This window comes from Paroedura picta, chromosome 3, assembly GCF_049243985.1.
Source record: "Paroedura picta isolate Pp20150507F chromosome 3, Ppicta_v3.0, whole genome shotgun sequence".
Lineage (NCBI taxonomy): Eukaryota > Metazoa > Chordata > Lepidosauria > Squamata > Gekkonidae > Paroedura > Paroedura picta.
The window spans coordinates 107,228,479-107,244,667 of NC_135371.1; the positions used below are offsets into that span (position 1 = coordinate 107,228,479).

The 16,189-nt window shown below is 45.4% G+C and overlaps 1 protein-coding gene across 6 annotated transcripts in view; it reads right to left on the minus strand.

The window, feature by feature from the left end:
• KCNIP1 (potassium voltage-gated channel interacting protein 1) overlaps positions 1–16,189 on the minus strand; it is a 776,797-nt gene that overhangs the window by 471,774 nt on the left and 288,834 nt on the right. For 2 of the 6 annotated variants that reach the window (XM_077327123.1, XM_077327125.1), the window contains exon 1: positions 12,185–12,636. The exons of 1 other annotated variant lie outside the window; for it this stretch is intronic. In XM_077327123.1, coding sequence (XP_077183238.1) covers positions 12,185–12,245 — 61 coding nt within the window. In that variant the 5' untranslated portion in view covers positions 12,246–12,636. Of the gene's footprint in view, positions 1–12,184; positions 12,638–16,189 lie in introns of those variants that run through there. 3 more of the 6 variants (XM_077327126.1, XM_077327120.1, XM_077327127.1) reach the window with 3 other exon arrangements.

Below are 16,189 nucleotides of genomic sequence, written 5' to 3' on the forward strand. Positions count from 1 at the left end.
CATATTCAGAAGCCAGAAGCATAGTCAGAAACTGAGAGCCAGGAGTCTGGAACCAGGGGTGTAGTCAGAAGTCTGGCTGAAATCAGGAACCGAAAGTCAGGTAGACAGAGTTTCTGAAATACAGCCAAGCCAAGTGGAGAAAGCCCTCAGCCAGAGGGCTTGTAGCTGGTCCTAGTCCTCATCAGAAGAAGCAGGTACAGTTGAGTCCCATCTATTCTGACAGTGAGCTGCCAGGCGTGCTGATCTTCTGACAGCTGTACGCGTAGATCACCTCCACCAATGCTGCTGTGTGGGACTCATTGGGGTATTTGCCAGGAACTAGCAATGCTGTCCCTCTGGTGAGTCTTCAGGGCTAGCATATACGGGCACATCAAGCTGGGTGCCAGTCTAGCTGGGACAGGTTGTTCATGATCTGGGGCATTGGACTGGTCTTCACTGGCCAGATCTCCAGGTGGTGCCTAGAGAGTGCTGCGCCCAGGCAATGGATCAGGATTAGCTGCAACTTCTGGATCACCCTCTGGTGGCTAAGCCAGAAGTCCAGCAGGGGGCATGACATCCTCTTTGTATTGTTTGTAGGAATTAACCCTTCACAATCCCTTACCTGTTTGTACAGAACTTCTAAGCTTTTAAAAGTGCAGTCCATCACAAGAATTGGATCATTTTATCACATTTGAATGGTGATTTCCTCAACTACTACTTTGTGGAGCTTTGTTGAAGTCTTTTGCCTGAAGAGTCACTGCCATCACCCACCAAGTTTATTTTATATTGTTTTTTATGTATCAGCTGCCAGAGACCTTCCATCATATATAGGAAAAACATATTCAATTATCTCACCATTATAACATAACATACCAGGGTACCCCTTTTTCATAAAGAAGGTCTTAAGCCAAATGTTAAGAGTTTTGAGATTTATTTTATTTATTTTATTTATTTAGATTTTTATACCGCCCTTCCATACGGCTCTGGGCGATTTACATAAAACGTCATAGAGTAATTACACAGAACATCATAACAAATATAACAATCATAACGTATCAACTAGAACAATATTTTAACAGGAATGGTAACTTTGACAGAACCCTTAGGTAGATCAGTATATTCACTCATGGAAGGGGATGTCTGAGGGGGGACCAGCAGATGTTGGGTCGGCCAGTCTCAGGCCAATTCCTGGTTGAGGAGCTCCCTTTTGCAGGCCCTGTGAAATGATGGGATTTTGGGCAAGGCCCTGATCAGGGAGCTCATTCCACCAAGTGGGGGCCAGGACAGAAAAGGCTATGGCCCTTGCCACGGAACCAACATGCTTCTTTGAGGCCAAGGATCACCAGCCAGTTAAAGGTGGCGGAGTGTAAGGCTCTTTGGAGGGCATAGGCAGGGAGGCGGTCTCTCAGGTATACTGGGTCTAGATCATGTATGTCCTTGAAGGTAAATACCAAAACCTTAAACCTAATCCAGAATTCAATTGGGAGCCAGCTGAATTATTGGAGTACAGGCCGGATCTTCACAGTGTATTAGTGAGAATCCTGGCTGCAGCATTCTGCACCAATTGTAGGTTCCAAATCAGGAATAATGGTAGGCCTGCATAGAGTGAGTTGCAAAAGTCCAGTCTAGAGGAGCCATATGGATCACTGTGGCTAGGTGTTCTGTGGCCAAGTAGGGTGCTAGTAGCTTGGCTTGGTGGAGGTGGTGAAATGCTAGCCATGCTACCTTTGTGACCTTGGGCTTCCATTGTAAGGGAAGCATCCAGGATTATGCACAGGCTCCTGGTAGAATGAGTTGCTGAGAGCTGTCCATCAAGGGTGGGCAGATGCACCTTCCTGCCCAGCCACAGGACCTCCATCCTTGCAGGATTGAGCTTCAGACGACTCTATTTGAGCCATTTCGTCACTGCTTCCAGGAAGATACATTCACAAACCCTCGTTACTGTACACACTGTGGACATTCATTTTCAAATCTCCTAGTTGTAAATTTTTGTGCCATCACCAGTTTAAAATCACCATTTCAAACCATAAATACTATCAAGTAGTCCAGTAGAAACATTCTACAGTCAGAGATTTACTATTGAATTGATTTGACTTAAAGACTTAAGAATACTTTTTGTACAATTATTTACAAAGGCTGTTTTAGAAGCTTTCAGAATGTGAAGATTTAGTGTTGATCAGCGGATTCCTCTCCCCCATTTCTAACTTTCAGTTGATCAAGACCCATGGGTCATCTTGCTCAGGGTGTTCAGCTGGGTCCATTGGCTGGAACAGTGGGGCCAAGCGTGTTGGGTTTAGATTTTTAATTAAGCTGCCATCTGTTGTCATTGTTCTCTCTAAGATTTATATTACATTACATTACATTGTAAATGTTGTAAACCGCCACGAGACAACCAGTCGTGAGTTGCAGTATATAAATAAAAAATAAATAAAAACAAATGGCATGTATGAAATAATTTTTAAAAGGCCAAATTTGTGGTATGGCATATTGTTAAGTATGATAGGACCCCTGCATCACAGACTGGCACACTGTCTTCTACAACCAGCGGCACCCCTCAATAGTCTAGGTTTGAATCAAAGCCAAGACACTGTTAAAGTCTACCAAGCCAGGCCAGACTCCATCTTAGAGAGCTTGCTCTCTGCCATAGGTTCAGAATGACAGCCTCTGCCTGACCCAACTCTTGCTCTCCTTTTAACCCCCCCACCCAACCATCTACCCAGTGGTATTGCTGATCAAGTGGACTAGCTCAAACCTGTTTGCCCAGGGGCTCCTAGCCAAACTTCTTTGTCTTGCACATCATTCATTCTTGGCTCCTCTGCCAGGGGAAATCTCTTCCCCAAATACCAGGAGCTAGACCTATTGAGTCATGATGGCTCCCTTTTCCTAGACCCATTAATACCTTTGTTTAATTCCATTAATGGCCATCTCTGGCCCAACATCCTGACCCATAGAAAATCCCATCATGTGCTCACCTAAGGCCACTTCACAGCCCCCTCCTCAAAACCCCATATAAACCGTGGATTCACACAGCCACTCTGAGTGCCTTCTAACTTGGAACCCATTGGAACCTCCCTTCACGCTAGCTTGTGTTGCTTACCTCTGAGTATCCACTCTCCAGGAAAGGTAAATATACTGAACCTCCCCCCCCCCTTTCTTCTCTATATGACTGCTTGATAGACATAGTTTTATTTCTAATAAAGTCTATGCTTATAATTTTACAATTTACCAGCATGTCTGCCTTGAACTTTTAAGGGCATAATCGACCTCATAAACACAGGCAAAATTGATACTTTAATGCTAAGTTACCCTACCTCTTGCGGCTCACCTAATTTCCCATGGATTAATACACATGTCACAGGGTATGTGTAAGTGTGATTCGGTTAACGATATAAATTGAAACATTCCCAGTGCAGACAGGAGAAAACATTCCAACTGTAATGGTGAAACGCTATCAAAATTTCCATCATGTTGAATAACAGTGAAGGTGCTCAGCTCAGGCAAAAAAACCAGGTATTGCGAGCAATTAAAGAACAAATTTTGAGCATATTATTTGCCAACTTAATTTAAAGTGGGTTTTGAGGATTTCTGAAGATTTTTATAATTATTTTTTAGCAATTTGATGTTTTATAATATAGATCATAATAAAATGCTTTTTATATTTAGTTATTTAATTCATTATTTTTGAGAGTACATATCTAATATTTTCCTGATTAGCCTATTGCAAAAAAAATGAATCACAGTTCAGTTATGAGATACACTGTAGTCAGCAGAATGACACCAGCATATGGCTAATTCCATATTATCAAACAAACAGCCACGTATTGGCCACTTGAAAACCAAATTATTTGGAGGCTACTCCATATGGTAACTTTTTCTTCAGTAGATGGTTGCCATGTGAATCTGCTAATTTCACCCTACAGATGAAATCATTATTTTGGGTGTTGTACAATATGATCAAATTCATATCACAAGCTTATATAGCAGCAGTTTAGTCCATGTTATAACATCCATGGTTTGAACTTCATGTGGATACTTGATATATGGCTGCTTGTTTGATCTCTAAGTGGTCAAGGATTTATTTTAAAGCCTTTATAATACATGACAGCATGGCTTTTGCTTATAGCAATGTCAAATGTCCAACTTCATATGTCTATATTTGTCTATTAAGATGCAAGGGTAAAAACTGGATGCAATGAATTTATGCATTCTCATGATCTGCTTTAAATTTTTAGAGGATATTGCCAACTTTTGCATTTGTGACTTTAAGATGTAAATACACAGAAGTGATATCAGAGCAGGCCTTGAAGCCATATTCAACTAAGGAAAGATGAAGAACATTAGTTACCTTTGTCTAGAATACATGTTTTAGTTGTATAGGCCTGGAAGCACATTTACCCATCCTGGCCGGGGCACAACTTAACATCGCACCCTGTGCCAGGAATCCTTCACATCTCCCTTTCCATGGAGGTGCAGGTCACAAGGGTAACCTGCCAGTCATTTTACCATCTACGCCAGGTGAGGCTACTAGTGCCCGACCTGTTCCCAGAATACCTGACCATGGTGAGCTACATGATTGACTTCTGTAACTTACTGTACACAGGCCTTCCTTTGTCCTTGATCTGGAAATTGAAATTGGTACAAAACACAGCTGCTAGGGTCCTCATGGGAACACCTTGGAGGGCCCACATTCAGCTTGTGCTAAGGCAGCTGCATTGGTTGCCAGTTGTGGCCTGGATCAAGTTCAAGGTCTTGGTTCTTACCTTTAAGGCCCTTCACAGTCTGGGATCCACATATTTGAGGAACTGCCTTTCACCGTATGTCCTCTGCAGGGCATTACGCTCTGTGGGTACAAATCTGTTGGTGATGCACGGCCCTCAGGAGGTTCGCTTGGCCTTGACCTGGGCTAGGACCTTTTAGGTCCTGGCCCTGACCTTGTGGAATGAGCTCCCCAAACAGCTGAGGGTCCTGCAAGAGCTTTTACAGTCCTACAGGGCCTGCAAGATGGGGCTCTTCTGCCAGGTCTTTGGTTGAGGCCAGGATGCGGAAGATCAGAAGGGTTCTCCAGGCCAGGCAAGCATAGTCATCTATGTACTTGGATTTATTTATTTATTTATTCAATTTATAGCCCACCTTACTTTGAAGCACAACGTGGGTTACAAGAAGTCATACCCACAATATAACCCCCCTCTGGACCAGCTGATCTAGAGAGCGCACAAAGATGTTAAATAACATGGGGGACCCCACAAGGGAATCTGTAAGGGTGCACTAACATCTCACCAACTGCTATCCTCTGTTGACTTGCAGGCCTATAGGTTACGTGCTCGGAATAATGCGGAAACTTGCATGGCTTTAAAACAGGCTACAGCATTATTGAACACAAACAGAACCTGAGGTGTTGGCTAGGCAAGGAGAGGACGCAGTTGCTCCCTGGCCGGCGGCCTGATGTGGCGAGAGGCACGAAGTGCCTCCCGACGCGTCGGGCTGCCAGCCGCCAGCAAGGGAGCCCCCAGCAGCTGCGCGGAGCACCTTTCCTTTCCTTTCAAAACCAGGACGGTCTGCCAGCCCTTGCCCAAGAACAGCAAGCCAGGCCAGCCCGAAGGCTTCCCCTCCCTGGATCACAATGCTGACGCAGCAACCACCACCGACGGCACCCCGGGGAGAAACTCTGGACGCACCCCCCCCCCGCCCCGGGGCCTCCTTGGCAAGCACCCAGCCAGGTACGGCTACCACGAGACCAGCTGCGAAGGCCAAGGGGAGTCAGTGGGGAGGGAGAGAAAACCGGGTGGAGACTGGATGGGAGGGAAAGGCGAGCAGGACATTGCTGGGCCAAGAGAAGAAAACAGGGCGAAAGATGCCGCCCTAGCTCAGCTGGCACCACTGACCCGCCTGGTCCTCCAGCTTTAGCTACTGCCCCCACAGATCCCCGAGCACAGGTCTGAGCACCGCTGCCAAGGAGGCATTCGCCCGTCGCCCTGGATCGCGCAGATGCAAACAGCTCCATGCTGCAGCAGCAGCATCCTTACCTGGCCAGCGGCCACCCCCGCCCCAGCTGAGCCCCCTTTCCTCTGGCCAGGCCAGGGTCACAGCAGCTTCATCCCGCCAGCTTCCCCGAAGTCTCTACTGGTGATCCGCACCAGCCGCCAGACTACTAGCCCTCTCCTCTGCCGCCGCTGCCCTGCACAGCTCCCATTCTTGCGCAGCGCCTTCGCTCCCCGACTCCTGCATTAGGGCAGAGACCATCGAGTGCAGCATGGCTGCCGGGGGCTCCCTGCGGGGAAAGGAGGACCCAGCGGCTGCGGATCTGGCACCAGGGCCACTGCCGCCGTGCCAGCCATGCCAGCCGCCAACTACTTCACGCCGGTCAGCCTCCCCCGCCCAGAGAAGCAACCCTATGGATCAGGTAAGTCCGTGAGGGGGGGAAACCACGCTGCGGGGACGCTGTCTGGCCCAACTGGGACCCACTCCAAGGGCCCTGGGACTCGGGGGGAGGGTGGCCGGCCCGCCGCCATCGGGGGGTGGGGGCCCATCCAGGAGGGCAGCAAGGACCCCAGGTGCATGCTAGCGCCCATTGTATTTCTTCATACAATGGGCTTTGCCCCTAGTAAAGATATAATGTAGTTACCCACTGATACGTTTTATTTCTCTATTGGCAGAAGATGACCTAACCTATATGACTCTTGCCTCTCCGATTTTGTCAAATCCCAGATGCTAAGCAGGATCAGCCCTGATTAGTACTTGTATGAGAGACCATCAAGGAGGTCCAAGGAAGCTGTGCAGAGAGAGGCAATGGCAAACTACCTCTGTTCATCTCTTGCCTTGAAAACTGGCACCATAAGCTGGCTGGGACTTGATGGCACTTTCTATTGCCATCAGATGATAACACTAAATATGAGTGAAGTAGATCCTACTCAGTAACATTCACATGACCAAACACTTCAAGCAATATAACTCATCTCTTATGAATAACAGAGCAGAAGCTAAAGCATATTAAGAGTCTGTGAAATGTAAGCAGTGCATCCTGAATCTGTTTTGTTCTTCCCCTGATGACACCTGGCAGCAGTGAATGGATACCTCAGTATAAGGTGTCCTTCCCTCCTTTATACCCGGTACTTTGTACAACAGTTTCTCCAGTTGTCATAGACTTTAGGAAATATTATTATCTAAGCACATGGTAGCATGGATGTCAAGTACTTTTGAATTTACATATCCCAGAATGCCTTGTGATGTTGTACCCTGTGAGAAGTCTAAAAGACAGCATCATAAATATAATTGAACAATTAACATACCAGGATTTTAAATATGATGCCACAGTTCCTCACGAATTTTTGTACTTCAGAGCAGTTTCATGCTAGGAACACTAGTGAAAAAGAGCACACGCTAAATTTATTCACAATCCATCTTCAGCTGCTTCAGTAGTCCTTTTATTGACTGACTAGAAATTAAGCCCACTGTAGGCAAAATACAGCGGGCGCTAGGGAATTGGGAGGAAGAATAAAGGGAAGGAAGGTAGAAGAGGGAAAGAGGGCTGGGAAGGAGGAAGGAGTGCAAGGGGTGGGTGAAGGCTGCATGGTGACTGCCAATGATGTAGAAGGTGCTTCAAAACACACAGAGATAAGGATCAAACGACACAGGAATTATTGCAGAAGGGGAAGAGGGCATACCTTAGAACTTGGAGAGTAGCAGCCAGCGAGAACTTCCAAGCTGTGCTTTCAAATGGAGAGCCAGTGAGAGGGGGAGAGAGAGAGGCAGGAAGGAGATAGAGAAAGAGAGGACTTCAGGAAGTCAGAAACGAAGAAGGAAGGCATGCAGGCATGCAGGGAGGTAGGTGGAATGGGAGAGGATAGGGGTGCATGGGAAGGGTCCGTGGGGGTTTGGGGGGGTGCCTGAGAATGCTTTCCCCCCTCCAAGGGAAAAGCCTTCTCAGGCCCCGGGGATGGCGATCGCCAGCTCACAGAGCCCTGCCTACCGCGCCCCCCCCCAGCGGTAACAGACCCGGGGTGGGAAAGGAGCAGGGACGGCGCGTCTTCGATGCGGCATCCTTGCTCCTTTCCCTAGGTGGAGGAGAACCCAGCCGGAGGACTTACCGGCGGGCTGGCTTCTTTGTCTGTGCGGTGAGTCCTCGGCCAGGCCAGGTGAGGCTGGGCCAAGCAGCCAATGGGCCCTGGATGGGCCCTCCGAGTTTTTATCCCGGACAGGGCCCGCCCTAACTTCTCCCCGGTAGCCCTTACTGCTTTATTTAATCAGCTCCACAGGAGCGGTTAAAGATTGATTGACTTTTGCATTTATATGATCACCCCTCCCAGCATTCCAGTTTGGAGTGGTTTATAACTGGATAAAACATCACATCCAAAATCACTATAATGGTAAAAACAATTAAATCCATAAAGTGCATTTTGATTCTGTTATACGTGCAACTTCCTTATGAAACTACTCACATTTCTGGGGGAGGGCTCTTGTAGGAGGGGGCCAGCTCAATGTTGTTTTGTAGTTCATGTGCCCCAACCAAATTCCTGATGGAAGAGCTCCATTCTGCAGGCCCTTTGGAATTGTGTAAGCTCCTGAAGGGCTTCTGGGAGCTCATTCCAACAGGTTGGGATCAGGACTGCAAATGCCCTGGCCAAACATACATCTCGGGGAACAAGAATTGCCAACTGGCTCAAATTGTATATAATTTGCATGTTGAATTGTAAAATTCAAAAACTCTACAAATGCAGGCCTAGCTATATGTGTCTGGAAGAAATTGTCATTAAAATGAACAGATCTTGTGTTTAAGGAAACAAGTTTAGGACTGGATGTGAACTACTCAGACACCACTGATATTTTTAAAAAACACACATTTTCCCTCAAATTTATCTATAATCATTTAATAAAATTAAGACAAGACTGACTGAGTATCCAAAGCCATATTGTAGAATGTGTGCTGTGATCAGTGAGGGCACATGTATTTAATAACTTCTACCTTTCTATATAAGAGCCTCTTGTGGCACAGAGTGGTAAGGCAGCAGACATGCAGTCTGAAGCTCTATCCATGAGGCTGGGAATTCAACCCCAGCAGCTGGCTCAAGGTTGACTCAGCTTTCCATCCTTCCAAGGTCGGTAAAATTAGTACCCAGGTTGCTGGGGGGTAAACAGTAATGACTGGGGAAGGCACTGGCAAACCACCCCATATTGAGTCTGCCATGAAAACGCTAGAGGGCGTCACCCCAAGGGTCAGACATGACCTGGTGCTTGCACAGAGGATACCTTTACCTTTACCTTTTTATCTTGTTATATAATATACACTGCATGAAATATTGTTTAAAGTTATCATCAGTTTAATTCCTAAACTTCATTAGCAATCCTTAAAGATATTCCATCCATTTAATATTCACTAAAAAGCTGTTCTTACATGAACCACAACATTTCTCACTGTTTTATTCCCATTCATGCAGCAGTATAGTCATCTCTATTTACAGATGGTTACATATATCACCCTTCAAGTATAGAAAATAATTCTATCAATAGTAGCACAAAAATTACAAAAGAAACAAAGTAGCCATTACACACAGCAGAAAATTCCCCCCCTCCCAAAAAAACCCCCACAATGGAATAAGGTAATCAAGCTCCTTTCCATTCAAAAGCAAAAGCAGGAAGTTTTTTATCCTATCTCCTGAAGGAGAAGAGGAAGGGCCCCAGATGTATCTCCCTGAAAAAGAAGTTCCATTTTCTAGAAGCCACCACTGTAAAGTCCCAGTCCGTGTAATCTAGGCTGATTCTGCACTAACTTTGTTTTTTCCGGTGTGGATCCTGTTGAATTCAGATCGATTTAAACTCGGGTCTTCCCCTATCCCCCCCATCCCCATTGAAACAAAATGGGCATGTGTTCTGCATGTGATTGGGAAAGCTCAGAAAGGGGAGGGGCGACAAACACAGCAGGTGTCTCTTTCTTTTTTGAACGAGGGGGGTGGGAGAGGACTGGAGACAGCAGAGGAGGGGGGAATAAATCCAAGAGGCAAATCTCTGCTGAGAGAAGTTAGGACTTCTGGAGTGCAGTCACTTTAAGACAAGGAGGGAAGCCTTGCAACCTGGGAACCAGGAAGCCTTTGAACTGATGCCCTGGCCAATCAGGGATAGGCTGCTTTGCTCCCAGACGCGTTACTCACACAAAATGGGAGGCTGCATACTTCCTGGTTTGTCAAATATTGAGGGTTATTTCCACTTGTGGATATTGCGGGGGAAAGGTAGGGTCACTCCAGATCAATAATGCTTGTTGCAGAAGGGAAAGATAAAGCACCCAAAATCAAAGTGGAAATCGAATTCAGTGTAGACGGGAGGGATTTATTCGAATTGGGGGTGCAGACTACACCCTAGTTTAGCCAATAATTGTGATGCTTTATTCTGAACCAACAGAAAATTTTAAACGTTCTTAAAAGGCAGCTCCATATAGAGCACATTACAATAATGTTGGTCATCCAGACATATTTGACAATTGGCAATGTCCCCAATGATATTAATAATGTTCCTAGTGGTTACCGATGAAAGTTCAAAAAGGATCTCATCATTTGTATTTGTCCAAAGTGTATTGTGACAGCCATGGAGGTCAATGGATGGCGATGCCTACCTGTTTAGTTTACAGAAACGTGTTCTGCTCATTGGGTTATAAATGTTATTGACTGAGTTTCCTTCAAGTATATGGAGGGACAGAAATCAGGTCATCATTGTACTACTAAAAAACTCTTCCTGGCAAACCATTTCCGGCACCTGTAGCTGAACAACCACCAGCAGCAGGTAGCCACAGGACAAAATTCCAATTAACTGCATGAACAAATAGTACTTTTTGGTGGGTGGGTGGGTGTTTAAATCAGTGAGGAAATCTGGCCACAAGCAATTTCAAGGCATAACTCTCCACAGAAAAATCTAACGGAGAAATGGAGAATAGTCAGAATGTATATTGCTGAAAATAATAGCTAATGTTTTGACCACCCAATCAACATGAATACTTCAGAACTGTTTCAGATCAAAACAGAATGGTATCCTGTACACAAAATATAGCTGGCTAGCAAGTTTTAATCTGGGCTGTTTGCTATCAGTAGCCTAACTTCATGCTACAACCCATATAAAAAAACATTCTATGATATTCTGAGCATGTCCAATTTCACTCTCCATCCCTGAAACAGAATTGCCCCCATTTAATTTGTCACTATTGCCATATGAAGATACATTGAGTTGGCTGCTGTTATAAAAGGAGCATGGGGGGGGGGGGTGGAAAGTAACAAGAACACTGGTAGCTGTGGTCGGCTTGCTACCTGTGGGATCCACAAATGCTGCTTTAGACAAGGGTTCCCAAAATTAAGAGACCCCCCCCCACCACATGGATGAGTCCCTGGAGTATTCTAGTTTATAAAACGAATTCCCATTTTACACCACCTACTGAAATCCAGCCCCACCCCCTAGTGTCTTCCCAACTTTGTGCTTGCTTACCAATGCTCTGTGATTCTGAGTTAGCACCACTCAGAAAACAGACCGAGTAAACCACCCGCTCTTTTTGCGGGAGATTCCCTGGAATATTAGCATGCAAGAGGAAAAGCTGAATGATCTGAAGATTATTTCAAAAGTAAATCCTTGACAAACTACTTGCTTTCTTCCCCCTTTTTGAGCCTTTTTCGCTTGTACTCCACGGGGGAAAACCTCTGTATGTTTTTCCTCCCTCTCTGGATGATAACTATTTGGCATGCAGCGGCAGTATTTTCTTCCACGTTATTAAAAGAATTAATGCATTTATCTAATTTCTTGAGGCAATCCCAAAAGGCCAGCTGGGAATCATTTCACCATATGCTCATCTCACCCCCCAAGGAATTAGCAGCCCAGCATGAGACTGGGAGTAAACAGGTCTCTTCCGCAAGTGTACTGCACAGCAGGCTGCCGAGTTCTCTTCCTCACACATGCCCATGTGAAGGATTACGTTTCACAAAGCATCTCACCCCCTTCCACCAAAACAGCCCCTGAAGGAACCCTTATTCTGCCACAACCCCTAATACACACAGACAGGTATTCTCACACACACAGACCTTTCTTGTCTGTTTATGCAAATTGTCCCCAACAATCCATGGAGCTGTGCTAGTTGCAAGTGGCACATGCTTTTTTCTTTTTGAAAGGACTAGTATGCAATTCAGTGTTCACAAATACACAGAAGCAGGAGGGAAAAAAGCATATGGTTATTCCTTACCTTTCGAGGGTCTTCTTTGTTTGGTTTGCAGAGAAGAGAACGTGCCCATTACAGCACCCATTGCTACAGCTACTTGGGTGAGGGGCTATGATTTTCCCCCCCGTTCTTCCCTCCCCCCAGTGGAAAAAAAATCTGCTTGAAATCTCTACTAGAAGGAAGAGGAGGCGGTGGAAGCAAAGCACTGCAGCTCAGCGTTCAGCAAGCATTAAGCACTGAGATTTTTTTTCCCTCCCCTTTCAGTCAACACACATGCACTGACTCACAGCCGGCTGCACTCTTATTATTCAAAACAGCTCCCTATCAAAATTTAAATGCTAGGTAGATTCCCTCAGACCAGAACTGGCAGCAGATGCATCAAAATATTTACTGGAGCACAGCCACACAAACACACAGGCTAATTCTTTCCCTCATTCCTTTACGGTTCCAACTAGAAGCCTGTATCTACTGAAGCAGATCAGAGCATCTCTTCCCATTGTATACTACACTATGATTCTGTACGTAGGGTGAAGGTCTCAAGGGATGCCAGGGGACTTGGACTGAGTATCAGTCCTGAATGAATGAATGAATGAATGAATGAATGAATGAATGAATGAAAAGTCACTGAATAGAAAAGAATAGTAAACCAGCTGTCAAAGATCTGATTGTGAAAGCTTGTTCCTGCTGATTGTCTCAATTTTTTTAAAGACTGGAAATGGCATTCACTTAAATTCTAATCAGGCAAAAGGACTCTGAGAAAGCAACAATGTTCTGCACAAAACACAACTACTAAATTGCCATATGCATGTGGTCTTTTCTCACATGCTAGATACAATGGCTTTGATCTCAGATTGAATGACAATTAATTACAGTTGTACAAAACACATGCACACTGCATAGAAAGCAAAATTACCATGACAGCAGTCACAGGAAGTACTTTGCTATGCCTGTTATATTATACTGGATGGATTGTTTCCTGAATAGTGCATATACAATAGAGCTTTTCATTTTCTGGACACACATTCTTTGTACTAACCAAACCTGTAATGATGGTCCTGACATATTCAATATAACCTTTCACCTGATCCACTTGTAGAATTAAGAGTCTGGGGTAAATACTATTGTTGCATGTTGCTATTTAGCCACTGTGTATCATTTCACAATCATAACAGGATACAGATGATGTATCTTCTAATATTTCACAGATAAAACAGGCATATTTATGTGTAAAGCACCACTATTTACAGAGCAGGATGAGTCTCACTCTCTCTCTCTCTCTCTCACACACACACACACACACATAAACACACATAGACCTTAATTATATGTTGCTAAAGTGTCTTCCATTTTAATTTAGACCATTTCCACACAGAGGGCAAAATCACACATTGTCTTTTATCGGCAGTACTGGGATAGTAAATAGCGCCATTTCACTCCTCCGTACTATAAAGCTGTCTTGCTTTTTTCATCCACTGCATCACACCTTTCCCCCTCCTCACTAGCGGGTGGAAAAGGCAGAAGAGAGAGCAACGCACTATTTACTTATCACTCCTCAGACTGTCAATCACAGAAGGGAGCCAATCCCCTCCAAAATAATTTTTTTAATGGGAACTTACATGTTGCAATGGGTCAACACAACAATACTAAAGCATTGCTTTGTTAAACCACACTGATAAACTTTACTTTTGCTGCTCATTGTTTCATCGAGCGCATATCCCTGCCCATTACACACCCCCATGCTATCTTAATAAGCCCGCCAAGCAGCACACCTTTTGGCCATTTTCCTTGGTTTCTGGAGTGTGGCCATTTTGGGAGCACATTTACAATGGAGAATCTCTTGATCACTATACTGGCTCAGGTGGCATCCATTGTGTAATGACTTTTTGCTACCCCAGCTCAGATCAGAAAGGACACTGCTATCTTCTACGAGAGATTGATCCTGCTAAGGCACAAGTGGACCCTTCGTAGACCAATTTCCAAGTGTGCCCTGCATTGCCAGTCCATTAGGATTTCACAAAGTTCTTGGAGAGCAGCAAGGCAAAGATGGCTCGCTCTCACAGAGGTGCACTTCCCATAGCAGATGTGGATGGAGAAGAGAACCACGGACTGGTGGGAGAACTTCATCCTGGCCACCTGGAGTGATGATGAATGGATCCTGAACAACAGGCACGTTCAGTGAAACTGTATCTGTGCTCAGAGGGAGGCTGCAACACCAGGCAACCAAAATGTGCCTGCTCATCTTGGTGGCCATGGCTATATGGTACCTGGCCAAGACAACCTGCTCCAGACTCGTCTCCCACCAGTTAGGGTGGTGCATGCAGCATGATGGTGTGCTTGTGAGAAGAGATTGGCAAGGTAGGTAATCTGTGGTCCAGCCATGATTGTTAAAAAAAGATTTTTTTTTGCAAAAAAGACACACAGCAATATGTACACCTTCTGGGCACATTCTGGAAAGACTGGCACAGTTTGTGGTGCAAGGTTGCTTTTGTCTAAATTGTTTGCTTTGTTTGTGTCTCTCCTCCAGAACATGGATTGGTGGGCCAGTTGGGATTCCCCCACTGCATTGGCACTGTGGATGATTGCTACATCCCAATAAGAGCCTCAAACAGGAGCGTCTGGGAGTTTAGCAACAGGAAGAACTTCTGCTGCATGCTCCTGCAAGGGACTGTCAACCACACTGGATGGTTCATAGATGTGGAGGTGGGCTGGAGTGGATAGAGACACGATGCCTTCATCTTCCAGGAGTCCCACATGTACAATGCCATGGACACTGGGGTCTTTGTCCCAGGAAACCCAACGGTCACTATTGAGTGAGTCCAGGTGCTGGCTCTGAACTTGGGTGACAGAGAATGCCCATTGAGGAAGTGACTCATGACCCCCTATAAGCAGTCAAACACCGACAAGCAAAGCTACTATAATCTGAGGCATTCCTGGGCAAGAAATTTGGTGGAGTGTGCCTTTGGGAGACTCAAGGGACATTGGAGGCTTTATGTGCTCCTGGACAATGTGACCCCCATGGTCATTGCACGTGTGATTCTCCATAATATATGTGAGAAGGGTCACAAAATTCCTGTGCACCAGGAGGAAAGAGACACTATGGTTGTGGATGAGAAGCTATCCATCACTAATAAGCAAAAAGGAGGATTTATAATGCTACATTCCTATATAGGCAGCATCAGGGGAGATGAGAGTACAACCATTTGTGCTTTGTAAAATAAGAAATAAAGTTTTTAGAATCATAGAATCAGAGAATTATAGAATCATAGAATCATAGGGTTGGAAGGGGCCATACAGGCCATCTAGTCCAACCCCCTGCTCAATGCAGGATCAGCCCTAACCATCCTAAAGCATCCAAGAAAAGTGTGTATCCAACCTTTGCTTGAAGACTGCCAGTGAGGGGGAGCTCACCACCTCCTTAGGCAGCCTATTCCACTGCTGAACTACTCTCACTGTGAAAAACTTTTTCCTGATATCTAGCCTACATCGTTGTACTTGTAGTTTAAACCCATTACTGCGTGTCCTTTCCTCTGCAGCCAATGGGAACAGCATCCTGCCCTCCTCCAAATGACAACCTTTCAAATACTTAAAGAGGGCTATCATGTCCCCTCTCAACCTCCTTTTCTCCAGGCTGAACATTCCCAAGTCCCTTAACCTATCTTCATAGGGCTTGGTCCCTTGGCCCCATATCATCCTCGTCACTCTCCTCTGTACCCTTTCAATTTTATCTATGTCCTTCTTGAAGTGAGGCCTCCAGAACTGCACACAGTACTCCAGGTGTTGTCTGACCATTGCCGTATACAATGGGACTATGACATCTTGTGATTTTGATGTGATGCCCCTGTTGATACAGCCCAAAATGGCATTTGCCTTTTTTACCGCTGCATCACACTGCCTGCTCATGTTTAGTTTACAATCCACAAGTACCCCAAGGTCTCGTTCACACACAGTGTTACCTAGAAGCGTATCCCCCATCCAGTAGGCATGCTTTTCATTTTTCTGACCCAGATGCAGAAGTTTACACTTATCTTT